This window comes from Plectropomus leopardus, chromosome 11, assembly GCF_026936395.1.
Source record: "Plectropomus leopardus strain MGB_pleo_1.0 chromosome 11, ASM2693639v1, whole genome shotgun sequence".
Classification (NCBI taxonomy): Eukaryota; Metazoa; Chordata; class Actinopteri; order Perciformes; family Serranidae; genus Plectropomus; species Plectropomus leopardus.
This window is the reverse complement of record NC_142186.1, coordinates 6,872,819-6,890,848: the sequence shown is the minus strand read 5'-3', so window position 1 is coordinate 6,890,848 and position 18,030 is coordinate 6,872,819. Positions and strand designations below refer to the sequence as shown.

Here is an 18,030-nt window from a genome sequence, read left to right as displayed (position 1 = left end):
ATCCCACTGTTTCCCCACTTAGTTTAGAAAGGGCTCCAGCCATCCTCTGGCTAGGATTGATTACATATAGCTCAAATGAAGAGTAAGCAGTTTTCTACTGTCGAACGCAGGCACCGGCCCCAGCTATTGATTCATTTTTCAGCAGAGGGAAAATAAGATCTGCCACTTCTCAAAACTGTAGATATTTGTTTCCCTTTTACTCATTTATTTATGGGCTCCCATTATTAAAAAAAAAAAAACATCTCTATTTTGCCTGTTTCTCATATACATGTGTTGAGGCAGGCTGAGCTAAAAACAGAAGCAGCCCTGTTTATGTGATGTCAGCCAGTGCAAAGCAGTATTTCTTCTCAGAAGTGAGTAAATTACTCAATGCCTCTAAGGAGCCGATAAACCATTACACAGTTATGGATGATATTTACATAACTGTTAATTGAATTTGCAGAAGCATGTAGTGTCAGTGGAAACTGATTACTTGCAGTAGTTTAAAATTGAAATGCAGGCCTCTGTCACAAGTTTTGTTAGTGTGGGTCCTTAATAACGTTCATTAAAACAAATCTAACTGTTGCTCTGTGTGCGACAGTAACAGAGTTTTCATTGTTAGTGGAGGAGTCTTCTCTTCCCACAAAGGAATTATATTGCCAACCTCAGTACACATGAGACAATCACAGAATATGATGCAGCATCGAATCTAGTGTTACTGGCTTTATTTTCATCTCCTCAACTGTCTTTGCACTGTACTGTATCAGCTCCCCATGACCATTTTATATAACAATTACTCACCTGTGTTACGCTGAATTTGTGAAAAAACTATTTTTCTTGCATGTCACCAGTCAGCGCATACAACAGGGTATTAGGGTCATTGTAGATTTGTTTTTTAAAAAGTATAACAATATTCTAAGAAAAAAGTTGGATGTTCTCTGACTTTATAAAGTTACAAATTTCTGAGAAAAAAACGACGGATATTCTCTTAGTTTATGAAGTTGCAAATTTGTGAGAAAAAAGTCAGAAAAAAGTTTGGCTTTTTTTTGAGAACCACATCACTTGACTTTGGATCAACCTCATCACACAGACGCTGCTGCCTGCTGATTCTTTTTCTCGCAAATTTGCTTCAGTAATCTTGGAAATTGGAAGCTTTTTTTAAATCTACAATAGCCTTAAGATGCTATTGCTATTGTAAATACAGAATCCAAAACCGGATAAAAAATCTTAATGAATTGAAGTCACTGCCCCCCCCCCCAAATCCAAAACAACCGGTTCAAACCAAAACAAAGTCACCCAATAATACACACAAACTAACCGATCGAGGCAGCGGTAAACCAGCAGCTCCTGTGAGTTAAAATTTCTATCTTGTTTTTTTTGTCTTGCTTTGTTTTCTTTACAAATTCCGCATAACACGGGGTCTGCAGTTGAGATACAACTGGTAATTTGGGAAGTGAAAGTTTACTTGAAGTTATCGCTAAAGAAAGCCATGCATTTGTTACTGCTGCTTAATATTAAATCATTCGTGTGGCGAATCACAGAGTGCCTTTCATTGTGACACTCAGGAGACATAAGTTATGTGTCACAGAGGTCATCGCTGAACACGATTGTTTATCAAAAATGCATTATCAAAACATGACGACAGCTATTCTAAACAGTTTTTTCTCCATAGATCAGATATTAAAAGTGATTAAACAAGAAGACCATTCATTTCTAATTGTCTATGTCGAAACTGTGCAAGAGAGGAAAGAATCTACCATTTTAGGGAGCATGAAAATCTAAGGCTAAAAGGTCAGAGATTCCAAGCAAAGAAAACTCAATTTAATATTTCAGCCAAAAGGGTTGTCAAAGTATGTTCATATTCAAAATTTAATTATTTACATATGTTTACATACGTGGCATTAGTGAGCAAACAATCTCTGCGGCGAGAGAGACTTGCTTTGAGTGCTTTTGGGTTTAATTTATGTAGCACTTGTCCTTGTAGCATTTACCTAATCAGTGGGTATGATGGCAAAAGATGGGAAAGTCTGATCCAGGCCATAATGGTCAGAGTTGAGCGTCATACAGGCCGTGAATATAACTCATCCACATCCACCTTGACCCCCTTGCTTCCCGTCCTCCTCATCCCCCCTTCCAGCTCTCATTAGTATGTGGAGGACTTTGCATTGTACATGCTCGGAGGCCATGTTTGCTATGCACTGGTTTATCCAAGAGGAAGAATAGCTGGAGGACAGGATTTAGCCGGCCCGGGTAGTATGCCGTCTTCTCCACACGGGTCATTGCTTTGGACATCCAGTGGATGGCATGGCTGTGGAGAACTGTCACAAAGAAGCATAGTAGCAGAAGTTACACAGAACGTCTTCGTATTTTTTCCACTCTGGCTGCACAAAGTGTCACTGGAGGTACAGCTGTTTTGGAGCACACGCAGACCTTAAAAGGACAAACTTCTTCTGGAAACAGGCTTTTAGAATGGCTCTTGTCATTGGAAAATTCAATTTGGGTCATTTAAATCCCGGTGCGTTATTTAGGATAAGTGTGTTGTGTATTGCCTCATCTAAAATCTATTTATGCCTTCCATTTGAAGGACTTTGCAATTTTTATTATACTGCATTTTTGTAGAAGCCCAAAACATCATTGAATTAAGAATGACATCACATTAATCATAGTGCTGGTGTGTGGAGGATGCTGGGTCATGGCTGAGTGGCCTCAGTGCTCAGACAGATTGTATGTGAAGCCTTCAGGTATGACATCAGTCTTCTGGTCAGACAGAACCGACTGTGGGCATTAATCTGCCGCGTTGACATGATGGACACATGTTGTCTGTCAAAGCATGTACACATTCATATACTGACCTGACTGCTGGAACATCAACACAAAAGACCACTTACAGACACTGCCTTAAGATGCTGTACAGTGTATTTACATACTGTATGGCTGAGAAGTGTATTTGCAATCCATATTTATATATTTTTTTGTTGCTCACTATGTAATTACATTGCATAATGGTTACACAGACATAACTTTTGACTTTAACTTTTCTAACATGCATTTTATTATCATATGAAAAATATAATGTAAGATTAATTGTCTGTTTAGGATACATTTTTAAAAAGTATCAGAAACTTAAGGGAACTGTTCAACATTTCTTAAAATACCCATATTTGTTTTGATTCTCATGTCTATTTGTTAGCTGTGGAGCATGTCGTTATGTTGTTAGCTTAGCTGAGCAAAAGACTAGAAACGGGGAAATCTTATGTTCCACAATGTTCTTTTCCGTCAGCCATCATACTTGTTCTTTTGTTTTATATTCTTGTTATTCCTGTGTTTGCTTTCTTGCATCCTGTCTCCCATTGTCCATTGTCCCAATGACTTTTACTGAATTCAGATCTATATTTGAAAAAAAAGTTCTTACAACAAAAAAAGAAAAATGCAATTTTGAGACAGGACCATGTTATTGGAAACGTACAATTGTATCAGAGTAAGTAAAGAAAATCTTGCACTCAGCTCCTGCTCAGCATCATCCCAGTCACCCCGTGTAAAAAAAAGACTGTAATAATGCTTATTCTGTAACATTGGAATAAAAATAATACATTCATTTTGTTCCCAGAACCATATTCTTGTATGGATTTATGTTTTGGTCCTATATACGGAAGCCCATTTCTGCTCATGTGATGAAAAAAAGCTTGTGTAAGTCATTATGATGAGAAAACCTTTTACTTAGTTTTCAAAAATAATAACAAACTTTTCTAAAAAAATAATGACTCACTTTTGATGAAATAATGAGTTAGTATTTCAAAAAGCTCAGTTTTTCAAAATAATGTTTTGGTTTTGCAACATAATGAGAAACTCAAAATACTGACACACATATCTTTAAAAAGATGATTTAGTATCTCAACATTATGACTTAGTATCAAAATACCGAGAAATATTTTCAAAATAATGAGTTTAGATCTCAGAATAATGAATAATTATCTAAAAAAATAATGGGTATCTCAAAATAAGGAGAAACTTTCTTAAATAATGAATCAGTATCTAAAAATTGCAAGAAACTTTCTCTCAATAATGACTTAGTATCTCAGAATAATAAACTCTCTCAAAATAATAAATTCGGATCTCACATGTAATGAGACTTTCTCAAAATACTGGCTTACTTATCAACAATTAATGACTTATTATCTCAAAATGACTACATATTTTAAAATAGGCCAAAGTTGAAATATTAAGTTTCTTGTTATTTTGAGAAAGTTTCTCATTATGTTGCAGCATGTCATTCTTTTTACACACTAGCTCATTATTTTTGCAACAATAACTCATTATTTTGACAAACTAATTCATTTTAAGATACTAAGTCATTATTACAAGAAGTTTGTCGTCATAATGACTTACAGGACCTTTTTTTGTATCACATTGGCATAAATGGGCTTCCATACCTATGAGATATTGCTTAAGACTGAACCAAAAAGAGCAGTGGACATAATGTGTGATGGAAAGAAAATCTTTTTTAGCCACAGAGATAGCTACAGTGCCTCCTGTGTATCAATACATTAGCACCATATTTGACTGACAGAGTCAGTGTGACTCATAATAATGAGTCCCTCCTTGCACAGTTAATTACGTCTTCATTGGTTCCTGATTCATTTATGTTGCTCCTATGGACTGCAAAAGGTTGCATCCATTTAATGTCACTTACGTCTCACACTTCAAATGATGCAATACGTCCCCAGCTCGTAATTTAACCAACAAATTATTCATCTACTGCATCTCTTGGGGGGAGAGATTCATTATCCAATTTAGCATACTTGTGGCACAGGCTATGTCAGGTGATAAATGAATAGTGTCCAGGGAGGGGACAGTTTTACAGCAGATAGAGAGCGCGCAGAATCTCTTACTGTCTTTGTCAGCTTTAAGATGTCCATTTGGCTTCAATTTCCTCCCATCCCATAGTGCATTGCTGTATCTGCTCACAGTCTGATTCTAAGCCCGTCAAAGCGAAGAGGCTTATGTGGAGCGATCTTTGTGCTTTTGTGCTTCTGTTGTAGCTGAGTGATTCATGAGAGGCTTTTTAGCGTAATGATGAAATATACGACTGTGTCTGAGTTTAAAAGAAATCAGTTAACTCCTGTTGAAGAGTTCAGCTCAGATAATAAAGCGGACATTGACATGACGGAGCATTTGTTTTGTTTTTTTGCCTGAGTCTCATAGCCTCTCTGTCTGTACCGCTGTCAGGTTTATTGTGGACTCAACCTTCAGCGCAAGGCTGGGCTTTATTATTTTAATAAATTGCCCTGTATGAAGAGGGCACTGGTGCATGTCTGATGCATGTCCCTTCCTCTTCCCCTCCTCCCTCACACTCTCATTCTCTCTCATCCACCACTATTGTGTTTTCCTCCTGCCTTCCCCTCCTTCTCTCTTCCTTTGTACCCGACATTAACAGAAGCTAGGGAATAAAATGAGATGCATTCATAAAGCAAAAGTCGGAGGGTGAAAAGGTTGAAGCAGAGAGCCCTCAGCTCAGCAGACGGATGTGTTCTTCCTGCTTAGCCAGTGGTCATCAGTCGTCGGGGCCACCCAGCCTCTCGGGGCGGCCTCAGACAGTGCAGACACCCACAGAGGATAGATGACCGTGAGCGGGGGCACTGGAAGTGGCGGTGAAAGATAGCCCGCTCTGACGCCATCGGTCATCGATCACAACTAGCCACCCTGTAGAAGTGTCCTGGGAGAGAAGCCCAGGCAATAACAGTGGGTTGAATTGTGGCGGTGGCGGGTCAGTGTCAGACTGGATGGTACGACAGCGCCTCAGCCATCACCTCCTTGTTTCCTGTCTCTTAACAGGAATGCATTTAGATAGAGTGCAAAGGCTTGTTTCAAAACTCGTTTGGTCTTTACTCTATATTCACTTTATGTTAACCCTTTGAAATCTGAGAAAATTGGCTTGATTTCTTTCAGAAAATCAGGAAGAAGGCAGTGAGCAACAAAAGGAAAAAATGACCCAAAAAGTAGCAAGAAATTAGTAGAACATGAACAAGGAAATTACACCAAAAAAATGTTTTTACATTTTTTTTGAGAATTTTTCATACAACTTTTTTTTTTTTTTTTTTCAATTTATGGAACATTTCTTACAAAGTTGCTCATTTCCTTGCTTTACATGTTATTGAAAGCAATCGCACCAATTTGCTCACAGTTCAAAGGTTTAAATACTATTTAAAGGCATTTGAAAGAAGTACAAGAAAAGTGATGTCGCTCTTGGTTTTAAAGGGTTAAGCTCTCATTGCAACAGAACATCCACCTTTTGGATGTTTTTTTCCGTCTCCTTTTGTCCCAGATCTGACTTAAAGTAAAGAAAAACTCTTGGCTAGGATTTCTTGTATCTTTAGAGGGAAAAACCCGCTTGCATAAAAGAGCACAATCGACCATGACAAGCAGCTTATCTTCTAAAATTAGGACAGTGTCTCTGATGTGATAAAGCTTTTTGCTTAGGTCCTATTTTTTCTCATGGCAAGATGATGTCTTTTTGGATGTGTTGGTACTGCTGTGAGTAGTTCTTTTGGAATCTAAAAGCAGGTTCCAGCTGTGGCTCTTGAGCTTTTGGAACAGCATCCTTGACCCTGTAGCATAAGAAGCACCTCTTTGGTAGCAGTTGTTGATGGGATTAGCTGCCTTGAAAGTGATTGGTTACCTTTACTTTCTCTCGCATTTTCTACAGGCCAAGGCACGGTGATGGTCTGAGTAACTGTATGTCTCCATGATGATCTACTTAAAAGCCGTTTTTTTCACATTACTCAGAACACTTTTAGCCTGAAGGTTCATTTGTGACCTTCCATACAGCAGCTCAACAAAATTGTCAACACAAGGTTAAAATGACTTGTTGCGGCCAAAGCTTTTACCAAGCCTCCACAGTGAATTGCTCAGTTGTCATGGAGATACTTTGATTGAATGTCTGTCATATAAGCCTTTGTTTATGGTTTTGTATGTTTTCACCATTTTGTTATTTTGGCATATAGTAGGCGACAAAAGAATCAACTAGGCATATGGTACGTTATGTCTCTCATCCATATTTTTTATTAGTCAGCCCCATCTGATCATGTCTCCTCCCAAAGTCAAAAGACTGGGAGTATTTGTTTCAGCATCTTTTAAGCATCAAAACTTTGTAGTCCCTTATTGTATGCATAAGTTAACCTCCAATCAAAAATGTGGCTTTCTTCCATTAATGTCTGCCCTTGACTGTACATAGTTGTATCTGTGCGAAGTTTGTCAACAGAGAGGTGTTTTTAACATTCCTCTACTGAAGGGGACAATGTCTGCGCACCACCTGTAAAATCTGAGATTCAAATGTACACTGGGCAAGCAAAATAGAGTGCCCCAGGGGTGATGTTCTTCTGTAGGCCAACCCGCAAGCTACCGTCCCCCTGGTTCCCTTGTCAAAAAGCCTATGGGATTTTAAATTGGATTTTGGATCATTGCAGAAAATGAACAAAAGTTTATGATATCTATATGTTTTGTTCAGCAAGATAATCCTCACAGATGAACACTACTTTCAGGATTTTTGAAGCCTATATTAAGTCACCAGAGGTAAAAAGCTATTGCTAGGCTATAAATGAACTACCCTACAGTCGCATCACCACCAACGGTAGCCTATAAAGCCATGGTTGGCGCAGCTTGATGTGATGGTGTTCTGCAGTCTCATTTAGCCACTTGTTAGCAACCACCTTTGTTAAGACACATTAAAGGTTTTAAGTTCATGAGTGGGATATATATGATGTATTTTATGTCGTAGAACAAAACGTGAAAGCTTAAACCTGAAACCAGAGCTGATTATATTTAGAGAGAGCAGAGTTAGCTGGAGAAAGCAAAAAGCGAAACTCAGCGCAAGTAGCAGTGGTGAGCGGGGTGGAGGCCACCTCCAGAATTTGTCAATAACATTGCTTCCAGCACTGTAAATGACTTCTGTTTTTTTACTTTCATATGGGAAAACCACATTACACAAAATACTAATATATGATACTAGTAATACTTTAGTAGTAGTATTTATTTAGTAGTATTTTTGAAGTGTGTCTGAAGGAGACTTTAATCTTGACTTCACATTTCACACAATGAGCAATGGGCGCCATAATTGTTGGTATGCTCCTTCAACTGTGGATGGTGGAAGACGTTGATGCCTCTGATATGTTCAGTGCTCATGTAAAAAATAGAAAAAGGATAAACAACATCTGAGTGACAGCAGTCAGACTTATGTAAGCACAGCGTTGAGTAATTAAACAGCCCGGTTCCTCCAGATGATCTGGTGATTCAGCTTGGCATTGTCACGGTCTGAACAGGCGCCACACAACATTTGATTCATGTTTTCCCTCTCATGAATATTTTGGGCCCTGCTGGCAGAGTGAAAAACATGTTCATTTGTTGTCTCATTGACAGCTTTTCAGAGGCGAAGCCTCACTTCCCCAATGAGAAAGCATCGGAGAGGGTGGGATCCTCTGACAAGGGCTGTTAAACACCTGTGATTGCAGCCATTGTCTGGATGCCTCAGTCAGACTCCTCCAGCAGCTAACTGTCTTTATTGGTCGTCATCTTGTGTTCGCCTCTTGTTCAGGCTGCGGGATAATGGAGCAGAACGCTGGTGAAACACAGGACAATGTGTGCTGTATGTTCTGTATTTATACTCCAGCTCCAGAGATGCTCCAAGAAATGCCACGTGAGATCCGTCACTTCCAAAAAAACTATCAAGCCATCTCTTTTGCCTTCTCAATGAGCCCTTCCAATTACCACACACTGAAAGGCTTGTTTGTGTTTGCCAGCAGGTGCATTTGTGTCGCATGAGTGAACTCCCCTGCTGCATTTATGTCATCGTGATTTCCACTGTAAACTGGAAATGTCTGGGAGAAAAGAGCAGATTGTATGTGGTGTGTGTGTGTGTATGTGTGTGTGGTGTGTGCGTGTGTGTGTGTGTGTGTGTGTGTGTGTGTGTGTGTGTGTGTGTATGTGTGTGTGGTGTGTGCGTGTGTGTGTGTGTGTGTGTGTGTGTGTGTGTACATGCTAATACAGCCATTCTAGTGCACACATGCTGGTGTTCAGCCCGCTTATGTAACCTCGCTAGTGTAGTCCGGCCATCCGTTGACAGCAAAGCAGCAGCTCCCCAGTGGCCTTCATGTTTGTTGTTCCGTAATGAAAGTGCTCCTCTTCTCAGGATTAGAGCTGCAGCCTACCTGGCTCTCAGTGGGAAACTGCTGAGATTAACACTCGCTCCCCAGTGCCCCGCTCTCAGACGATGACAAAGCCTCACACACAAGACCCTCTCAGGGCTCTCGCTGGCAGCTGCTGACACCAGGAGGTTTTTGTACGGGTTCTTGTGTAACAAGACTTCACCACTTTCAAGTCATTAAACAGAATGATTCCGTCACCAGTGCATGACTGCGCTCTCAGGCGCTGATCTGATCATACTAGAGGGTGAATGATAAGAAAAGAATAGTTTGAACTTCTGCATGCACTGTAAACATCCGCACAAATGAAAGGATATTGTACATAAGGGGGGCTGTATAACAGGGAGACTCAACTTGCTTTGCATGGGGGCCACTAAATGACAGGAGGTCAGGGGCCAGTCGCAGCAGCCTCATACATGTTTCTTGGATTTAAGGAAGTTTCTAGGATTTTAGGATGTGTCTCTAATTTTAGGACGTGCCTATCAAGGATTTTAGGACATTTCTACGATTTTAGGACATTTCACAGATTTTAGGACATTTCACAGATTTTACGATGTTTCTTATTTTTTGGGAGGTTTAGCACGTTTCAAGGTTTTTTACGAGGTTACGAGGACATTTCTAGGATTTGCAACGTTTTGAGGACTTCAAGAAATTTCTGATTTTAGGAGGTTTTTAGGATTTTAGAGTAATTCTGGGATATGAGGACATTTCTAGGTTTGTAGAATGTTTCTGGGATTTGAGGATTTTAGGATTTTTGTAGGACTAAAGGACATTAAAGAATAAGCTCAGACCTCTGTTGGGGATCCTCCACTGACACTTTTTTTATAAACAAGATCTATTTTTGTTGTTTAATGAACTTTGGCACATTGTGTGTAAAAAAAGTACAAAAACAATTCCCAGTGTGAATCCTTTTTTTTTCTTGTGAATTAGAAAATGGTTTGGGGGCCACCAGGCACCCTATCATGCGCCAGATTTGGCTTGTGGGCCATAAGTTGAGTGCTGTATAATGACCAATCAGCCACAAACAAGCAGAGTAATTTGCAGACATTTACAACATAACACCATAATGAATGCTAGTTTACTAATTGGTTTCAAAGTATTTTAATCATCTTTAAAATATAGAAAACAGTTAATACATCAAGCTTGCTACCTTAAGTAGAACAAGCATAATTTCCGTGCAATGAGGCTCATGTTGTTGGATGAGCACAGAGGGAATTCTTTCATTTTCCCTCTTTGGTCACACTAAAGCTTAATTAGAGATTGGAGGACTTCTCTGAGAAAATAGGCCCCTTTATAAGTAGATTCAGCTTAACGGTCTGCACTGCAACAAAGTATATCTGTCAACCTATGAGGCTGGGGGAGGAAGCTAGTCTGCTCCCTCTGAGGATGTTATGGATGATTTGATGACCGCTCTGGGCAGCTGTACAACAACACAGTATATCACGCAGCTACAAGGCCCTGTGGGGTGGCACCGGGCCAGTCTGAGACCCGTCTAAACACACTGTCCAAGTGCCAAGTGTACCAGCAGGGCCTCGTGCAAGGTCAGAGAGGAGCAGAGGGCCAAATAAAATCCCCCAACTGCAAGTCCATCAAGAGGCTCATACATCAGCCTCACAGCTGCTGACAGAAATGGCTGTTAAAATGACACAAGATGGTATTTTACATGTACGTGTACTGTAGTTGGTTGCATACAGTGGTGGAATGTAACTAAGTACATTTGCTCAAGTTCTGTATTTAAACACGGATCTGAGGCACTTGTACTTTACTTGAGTCTGTTGTTTTCATGCCACTTTATAGGTGTACTTTTACTCTACCACATTCCAGCAAGAAATATTGTACATTTCAGCTTTAATTAATAACTACTTTACAGATTAAGATTTTTGCCTAGAAAGCATAAGATACGTTTATAAGATATGTTTTGTCATAAATTAAACCACCCGTCTGAATAAATTACATGAAAATGTTCTTATTTATTCATATATTTTGAATAATATAAACTATTATTATTATTATTATTATTATTATTATTATTATTATTATTATTATTATTATAAGCAGTAGTAGTATAAGTATTTTTTTTGGATTGAGTACTTTCACTTTTAACACTTTAAGTATTTAGTATATAGTAGTATATAGTATATTTATACATGCTTACTTTTACTTAAGGAACATTTTTAATGTAGGACTTTTACTTGTAACAGAGCATTTTTATATTGTGGCATTACTACTTGTACTTAAGAAATGGATCAGAATACTTTTCGAACACTGGTTGCATAAGACCCGTCTTACTGGTTTACATGCTGCAGGCTGTTTTACAGTCATGAAAGTAACGATCAAAATCTGGAATGAAATGAAATTAATGAATGCCCAAAGATTCACGGATTCCAGATTGTCATATGTGACGATTTGCTGTTTTTCTCTGTTTCATTTTGCTGTATACTATAAGGAGAGGATCCCTCTTTACTTAATTGTTAAAAAAAGTAAGCATTATTCTTATAAAACAAATTTAAATATTTGTAGGTTTCTGCAAACTACATGATTGTGACTGCATTTTGATTATGATTGCTGCTGCTCCTCATCTGCACTTTGACTTTTTCCAAAGGACACTATGCACTACCTGATATAACCAGCAGATGGAGCACATTCAGTATTGAATCTGGCCCTGACTCATTGGTTCAAGCACTCCAACAGCTTTTTCAACCTCAGCCCACCTACCACAGACACCAGGTACTTCCCCCTGTCACATTACAGCTTGATTAGAAATGTTTCCCCCTTTAACTTTTTTTGATATGACAGAGTGAACAAATGCAAACCCCCATTTTGATCACTCCTCTAATTCACCTGAAACATTACAGGATTTCTTTACACCCCCGACTCCAGTCTCACAACTGCTCCGTCCCCAGATGAATAATGCATCACTGTCTTTTTCAGCTCAACACTCGACTCTACGGCCCAATTATTACACGCTGTTCTGGTCTGCTGCTTTTTCACTTTTCCCACATTCATTTACCCACCTCAAATGCCATCTCCTTCCATCCCACACTAGACGAGCAGCCACTTATATGTCACAGGTCCAGAGTTCTCGCCGTGCCCCCTCGAGTCACATATGAGCGCAGAAGTGTACTTTGGCTCCGAATGTCTCAATTTATTAGAATGTTATTATGGTGGGTGTCAGACGGATGTCATTCTCTCGGGTGTCATAAAGCCCCACACTTAATGGCTGTAAAATATCCTAGCAACAGTCTGGAAATGGGTGTTGGCTGAGCTGGGTTACATTTTTATGCAGTTAATTATGTATCTGGAAAGATTTATTTATTTATTTATTTAAAGTTCATTATTCACTGCAATGATCTGAATTATGATAACCTTTAGAACTCTGCCTCCAATCAGCACTTGATCTGCAACTCATTATTCATTTCAAAATAAATGCAGGGCCTGTAGAAATAGCTATGTAGAGATTACAGAATCTAAAACCTTAAGAAACATAATATACAGGGACATGCTCAGAAATTTTTCATGGGGTGGACAGATAGAGTCCCTTCAATATGGGATAAAAATAGCATACTGGCATCTTTGGTTTCTTATTTCACGGTTAATTTAACCAGTGTTGGGAAGGTTACTTTTGAAATGTAATAGATTACAGTTACTAGTTACCCTATAAAAAAGTAATAAGTAATGTTACCATTTTAATTACTTCATCAAAGTAATGTCATTACATTTGATTACTTCTTAATTACTTTTCAGACAAATGATTTAAACTAGACTATTAAGCTGAAAAATGTCTTGATATGGGCTCTGCCAAAATAAGGCATTCCTGCACAGTGAAAAGGTGCAGAGCATCAGAATAGTTTTTTAGCTCTACAAAGAATTTTAATGTAATCACCATTATTTTAATATTAACAATTTATGAACAGTTTTTTTTTCTCAGTAACATGAACTAATTACAATTGCTTTTTTTGTTTTTTGTTATTTAATTAATGCAACTTGTTACATTTATCTATTTGCTCTCCAACACTGAATATCACTAATTATCTGATGTGCAAAGACAATTACTGGAACAGTGAACATTTTCAGTTCCAAAAAACAATTGTGTTTCAATGTATTATGTTTATATGCATACTTGGCTATTCATTGTTCTTCAAATAGGCTGGTTGTTCTTTTCCTTTAAAAAGCAAATATAAGCTTTAATATGAAGGTATTGAAGGTAGGGTATATTGACTGTAAGGAACAAAACATTTACTGGAAATAGGCCTACTCAAGTTTGGGAGAAAATTGTGGGTACTTATTAAACATTTTCATTTATAAATCTTGAGGAATAGAATTTAAGGGACCCCTTTGAAAGTGACCATGCCAGCTGTTTCCCTGCCAATATTTAGCTAAACTTTGGAGTGTTATATAACCCCCTTTCCTTACAAGTTATGCCAAAATGGTAAGTACCAACAGATGACTTAGTTTGTTTAGTTTCAGAGGACATCACTACCTTCACACCAGCTTAGACAATGCAGCACAGTTTCTTGCACACAGTATGGTTGGGCCATGCCCCCCGTCCCCCTTTGAAGGCCCCACTGCATGTGTATTTTTAAACTTAACTGCCCAGTATAAATGTTGCCTTCTATATATATTCAGGCCTATCTGTTAAAGGAAATTTTGAAATTTTAGAAAGAAAACCTTTACTATTTGGGATTCACTGAAAAAGGTATGTCATATAAACTGAGATCCTCTGCAAAAATAAAAGCTATGTGTGCTTTAGTAGTTTCACTAAGTCGGTGTTTGCTAAACCAAAATATTGTCGGTTTTTGGTTCCTCGGAGTTTAATGAAATATGGGCAGAGTATTTGACATATGTATGCATTTGTCAGCAGTGTAAATATAGGCCAGTGGGGCAGTGGGCCGCTGCACACGTAGTCAGTCTGTTGCCAAACAGCGTTGCACAACCTGACTCCACTAGGGGCAAAAAGTTTGCTCTCGTTGGCGTATTTCGATGAGTTCCTGTTTTGGAATGTGTAAAGTGTCGGAAGCTTTTCGCACCGCAAGTTTGAGCCCGTGGCTTCTTGTTGAAACTGCGTTTTGCACCATGACAGCGGGCTTTCTCACACTTTGAAAGCTTTGTTGTTAGCCAAACTAGCTTAGTTGTAACCGTAGCGTTATGGACTTCTTATATTCTATTTCGAGCAGCAGCGCTGTCAGAGTTGTCAGGGACGCAATCTCTCAGAGACTATGGTCTGGACCCGGAGAGGAGACTGTCGAAATTCAAAAACATCATGCTGAGACAACTCACGACCGTAACACCGACCACTCCAAAACAGGTTAGTCGACTATTCAGTTCCGTGACAGCACAGTTAGCTTGTTTGAAGACTACAGGGGAGCTCTCCAGAGAAACCAGACCTGCAAAGCATGCTCTCCCTCAGAGCCTACTGCCAAAGTACCTTTAAAAACCGTTCAATTTACAATGTCCTCTTTCTTTTGATACTTTTCCTAGATGGTAGAACGAATGTTAAGATGTAGACACAAAATTTGAGTGTCACTCTTATATTCGGCATTTTTTTTTACATGAAGTTTTGCTTATTTTTATGTACTTTACACTTTTGGTTTAGTTATTTCCGCACTCATGTCACAAACACGCCGTTTTAAGTGCCCTCTACCAGTTCATACAAAAGTTGAGTTTATTGAAAATCAGCTTTGTTTTTTTAAATCATCGTGAATTCACCCGAATAATAATAATAAGCTTAACCCGAAATTAGCATATGGCAGCATTCGAATTAGACCTCAAACGTTTTAGATTATATTTTGAACGAAGTTTGCAACTAACACACCTGCTGTTGCTGTAGCTTGCAGCCTTGTCACCTGAGCTTTTGATCAGAACTTGTAGCCTACATTACTTAAAATTAAGATTCACTCATTTTTCTTTAAAACATGCAGAAAGCAGAATACTGGGACACAGATACGTGATGTAACACTTGTTGATGTACACATGTTGAGAAAGACTTCCTGGATTGTGAGTTCATAGGAATGAGCCACCCCCCACATACTACTTTCCTTCCTGATATTGTCTTTCTCAATATATTGGCCAAGTACACACTGTCCATGGTTGCACTCTGCCTGTCCAGTTTGTTGTGAGGACACACTGCCTGTAACAACTGAGGCATCCCAAATATTTCAGATCAGCAGGCAGCGCATGCTAAACCATCCAGTCAGTGAGTGAACAAGCATGTCCTCAAGGCATTTCACATCAGGGAGTATCTCCATGTTAATGAAGATTGGATTTTTTTTCCCCCTTTCTGCTTTGCCTCTCACACATAATTTATTATGAAACCCATCATCAGTGCCTTCTCTGACTTTGAATTAAAAGCTGAGAACTGTGGCACTATTGAAATGAAATGCAGAAATGGATCTGAGCTCTCGGCCACACGATCCGTGGAAATATCACACAGAAGGCTTTGCACTATTAGTTAGCATTAATTGGTTGTTCTGAAAACAGAAAGTTGCAAAGTGAGGGCACGCTGCTCTGGTTTAATGTACAGGGGTTTGCAGCTCATGCAGAGTCATCAGGCTCCAGAGCTCTGTGGCAGGCAGGTTAATTGTTCGATCTAATTAGGACAAAGATTAATCAGATGCATGCTCTGCTGCTCTTGAAACGCCACGGATGGCAGTTGGGTTCATTAGCAGTCCCTGTGCCTCTCTCTTCAAGCACCAGAGTGGACCGCGGGGGCGGCGTGTGTCTGCAGGCTACCACCCTGCTCAGGGGGAAGAATGAGACTAACTAGACGTGTAGTCAGGTAGTGAAAGTAAGAGGACGACTTTAGAGACGAGGAAGTAATTGAAGTCTGGGTGGGCACTGCACTGTTTGACAACACTGATGAAGGGCCCAGTGGACTGTCCACTCTATCCCGTAAGCCACAGACTTTGACATCACCTTTGTGATTATTGTTCAGTAAACATGAGAGTAAATGTCTGAGCTCCAAATGATGCGTTAGGAATGGGACAGCACATAACTGGGGGCAGAGGCAGCTTGGTGGCTAGGAAAATGTGAGGTTCAGTTGTTTAATAAAACAGAAGCTCTGTTGCTTAGTCTGAATAAAAGTCTGTGTATATTACTAGTAATATATTTGCCAGAGAAAATCAAAGAGACCATTCACGTGTGACGTCCAAGATTTGAACTGGAAAAGGGCTTGTGATCTCCTCTCATATAGGACCACATACTAACACATGACTGAGGCTCCACTGTCGAGGTGACACCTGAGCCAGCTCATCCGCTGAATTGAGACTGGGAAATTTTGGTCAGGGCTGCTGATGATATTTTCATTATCATTTAATCTGAAAGTTCAGAATCAGGTTTATTTGTCACTTCCTTACTATACACGCGGCATGCATGGGTGCGATATACCGTTCTCCACAGATCAGTGTGAGGTCAAAAATATAAAAAAACATTTAAAGACACGTAGACATATTTTAAAAGAAATAAAAAAGAACATATAAAATTGTTTTCACTTTCAATCAATGAATCATTTGGCCTAGAAAATAGCAGAACATCTTTCACAATTTTCTAAGAAACACAAGATAACATCTTCGCATTGCTCTTTTTGTCAGATCAAAGTTTAAAATCGAAAGATATTCAGATAAAACGAGATCAGATGAAGAAGAGGGGCAAATCTTGAACAGTCACAGAGCGGAAACTGGGTAATGTTAGGTGATTTTGCTTTATCACAAAGTGAAACAGTTGTTAAAATTGTTCCACATTTTCTGTCGCGGACTTATTTCAGCATTAATGTGTTTGAAAGTTCCAATATCTGTCAAGTGGGAGTTTGACCAGTGACCATAGATCATTTTGTTGCATAAATGTTGTTTGATTCAAATAGATGAAAGCCCAAACAGGATCTTTCCCTCATATAAAGAAGTGTTTGCTTGTGAACTTCTGGTTTCTGGCATGTTCAGTGGCTTTTTGAAAGGAGCTCTATATGACATCCATGAATCCAGCATTTAACTGTAACTGTTTATCCTATTTAAGGTCAATGGGGGGCTGGGGCTATCCCAGCTGACATTGGGCAAGACGAGGGGCACATCTTGGACAGGTCCCCAGACTATCACAGGGTTTGTATGACAGTCAGAGTAGTTCTGCCCCTTGAAAGCTGGAGATTCTAGTCATCAGCTTGAGACCCCTCAGTTGACTGAGATTGCTTCAAGTTGAGCAGTTTTTTTCTTTATTGTTTGATTGTTGTATTTTCATATTTTTGCTAGTCAATGTGCTGTGCAGTGTACTTCTGGGGATGTTTGGTCCCCTGATTTTGAATTAGTGCTTGTGATTTTCACGCTACTCTTTTGTACAAGCAGTTGCGGACATGCAGACAGTGTCACGGAGGGAGAGAGAGACTGCACCTTAAATTAAGGAATTAGTGATTTTACAGCTGAGATCAACTTAATACTATACAGTCTCTGACTTTTGTTATGTATGGAGTGTCGGCAAAAATGTTGTGCATTTGTGAGCTGTTGTTAGCGCTGTTAGCATGTTCACTATATATTACATGAATGCCGCTGTCGCACTTAACGTCCTGCTGAGCCCTGTTCAAATGTTAAAACTTCTTACGGAAAGAAAAACCTGATCTGATTTGACTGTTAAACTTTTGAGTCAGGTACAGCCCAGATTCAGATTCATGAATACAGAAGTAAACAGCTATTTGCTATATAGTGGAGTAATGGCATCCTAAACAGGGGATAAGGTCACTCTCTCTGTTTGTGTTGTAATCCGAGCTTCTCTGTTTTTTATTGTGGTAGATGGTCTGGCTACGGGCCAATATATCAGGCCAATAAAGTATTGGCTGATAATAGAAATTTTTCTTATCAATGAATTATTCTGGTAATGA

General features: G+C 39.1%; 1 protein-coding gene across 7 annotated transcripts in view; it reads left to right on the top strand.

Annotated features, from left to right (window-relative positions):
* oxr1a (oxidation resistance 1a) overlaps nt 1–18,030 on the top strand; it is a 208,832-nt gene that overhangs the window by 100,096 nt on the left and 90,706 nt on the right. Inside the window, exon 1 of one of the 7 annotated variants that reach the window (XM_088083903.1) lies at nt 14,133–14,478. The exons of 5 other annotated variants lie outside the window; for them this stretch is intronic. In XM_088083903.1, the coding sequence (XP_087940029.1) occupies nt 14,319–14,478 (160 nt within the window). In that variant the 5' untranslated portion in view covers nt 14,133–14,318. Of the gene's footprint in view, nt 1–14,132; nt 14,479–18,030 lie in introns of those variants that run through there. One more of the 7 variants, XM_042489231.2, reaches the window with a different exon arrangement.